Source organism: Sinocyclocheilus anshuiensis, unplaced genomic scaffold (assembly GCF_001515605.1).
Source record: "Sinocyclocheilus anshuiensis isolate Anshui unplaced genomic scaffold, SAMN03320099.WGS_v1.1 scaffold794, whole genome shotgun sequence".
NCBI lineage: Eukaryota > Metazoa > Chordata > Actinopteri > Cypriniformes > Cyprinidae > Sinocyclocheilus > Sinocyclocheilus anshuiensis.
The window spans coordinates 200,518-202,622 of NW_015547683.1; the positions used below are offsets into that span (position 1 = coordinate 200,518).

Sequence of the window (2,105 nt, forward strand, 5' to 3'; positions counted from 1 at the left end):
AGTACGCACGCGTCTTTCACGCAGCATACAGCGGTGTTGTGCATTTTGACCAGTTGATGGGAAAAGTATTCTTAAAATGCATTCAAAATTCTGAATAATTTGTAATATATAATTATTCACGGTATTTAGAAGTGCCCACGATAACAATATCGTGCATATTCATTACCGTGATATATCGCATTACAGAATACCGGCACAAGTCTAACACACACACACATATATATACATACAGAATATACAAAAATATAATTTTATTTTATCCATCCATTCATCTATCCACATATTATTTTAGGGTGAATCTCATGAAAACATGCATGCATCAGCAAAGAATAAAAAAATAATAATTTATATAATGCAAAATGTAATATTTTCTTTCTGATGCATGCATGTTTTTGTGAGATTCACCCTAAAAGACTGTGTGTACTGTATATACTATCATAAGCACGAGTCAGACTCACCTAGAGCTGGGAGTTGGTCTCCTTTTAGGAGGTGGAGGAAGTGGTTCCTCCATCCAATTTCCAGGAGCGGATGTGGAGAAGAGACGGAAACCTTCAGAAAATTACAGGAAACATGCCTCAGCTGAATATCTGGATTTAATATAGCTGCAGTTGTGGATATTATCTACATTACTGTACATCTGTCAGATGTTCATGTTTTCATGAAAGCAAAAATGACTATTTGCTTACTTTCTTGATCCTCTTCATCTCTGTTTTTGGACTGACCAGGTTTGGAGTCAACAGTTTCAGAAAAAACTTCTGAAATACACCTGAAGTTGAGTGCATTTGTAAAAGAGAGTGAGCGAAAGAAACTACTGACTGACAAGCTGAAGTAAAACGTAATGACAAAGATACTCAAAGATAACAGTTCTTGTAGTAGTTATAACAGTAGAAATAACAGTCCTTGTGTCTCACCCGTCCAAAAAGGCTCCTAACTTTTTTGCCACATGGGACTGAAATTCTGGTGTTGTCCCGAGCTCATTCCCATCATGTTCATGCTTTGAAACATCGGTTCTGTGTGACAAAGTTAACCAAATTCATCCCACAAATACAAGAACAACTGTAATCTAGTATTAAAATATGAGTATGTTCACACTGACATCTTAAAAAAAGATTGTCATGGTCTGACTGTTACAAAGGTCAACTCACCTCTGACTTCGTCTGCTGGGGCTGCTGTCTCCATCTGTGAGGCAAAACCAGCACTGAGTAAGACCTGAGGTGCCCGGATAAATTAACAGCAACTGATTTTATTCTTATTTAATTGATTTGTATTACTGTACTGATTAGTGAAGTAACATCATCCGCTAATTAAGAACATCTTGAATAGCTACTTACAGTAAGGACAAGAAGCTCCGCCGTCTCCATTCATCCTGCTGCCATCATGTGGTCGAAAGCTCCACACCGCCTCTTTCAGTCTATCGGAGTTTTCATCTTCACTGCTGCTTTCAGACATTCCCTAGGGGAGGCTTGTTTTCAGTAAGCAAATAAAAGAACAGTCGTTTGTAGCTATTACACTGAAGTTAAGACATGTGTAGATACTAAGAATGAAGTTGGTTTAGATTGGCTGACAGTGAGGTGCACAGCCCCAGCAACTACAACAAAAACTAACAGTCAGTCTGTTAAAATACTAACACGTCTGCTTCAGACGAACGCAAGCAAAAACAGGAGCACTTCACCAATGCACAGCTACAGCGAGGTCCACATGTTTTCACAGTCCCGCGATGTAACAGCGACCATTACGTGATTTACCGCCCCCTACCGTCCCGGAGCTGCAGCTCCGCATGAGGAAACCTAACTTACATAAACCTAGCAAACCAGTGTTATTTTAGGATCACAGATACTATTATAGTTTTTAATAATATTTTGAATTAGTTTTAATTTTTATATATATATTTTTTACTTTAAACGTTTATTCATTCTTTTTTTGTTTTGTTTTGTTTTTATTATTTTTTTACTTTGGTTTTAGTAGTTATTTTAGAAGGCTACATCAAGTTAAACTTAATTAAAATGAGAAATGTTGCTTGGCAACTATAGCTGAAATAAAATCTTTTAAGTTTTTATTTTATTCCAGTTAACATTTTTATTTTATTATTATAGCAACTATAAAAG

The 2,105-nt window shown here is 36.4% G+C and overlaps 1 protein-coding gene across 3 annotated transcripts in view; it reads right to left on the reverse strand.

Moving 5' to 3' along the window:
• The window catches only part of cunh12orf43 (chromosome unknown C12orf43 homolog), a 3,228-nt gene extending 1,456 nt beyond the window's left edge, over positions 1-1,772 (reverse strand). The window contains exons 1-6 of one of the 3 annotated variants that reach the window (XM_016505699.1): positions 1,629-1,772; positions 1,332-1,452; positions 1,146-1,209; positions 912-1,010; positions 687-766; positions 459-549 (exon numbers count right to left, since the gene is read on the reverse strand). In XM_016505699.1, the coding sequence (XP_016361185.1) occupies positions 459-549; positions 687-766; positions 912-1,010; positions 1,146-1,209; positions 1,332-1,449 (452 nt within the window). In that variant the 5' untranslated portion in view covers positions 1,450-1,452; positions 1,629-1,772. The other 2 variants (XM_016505698.1, XM_016505700.1) reach the window with 2 other exon arrangements.
• Positions 1,773-2,105: the final 333 nt, after the last annotated feature.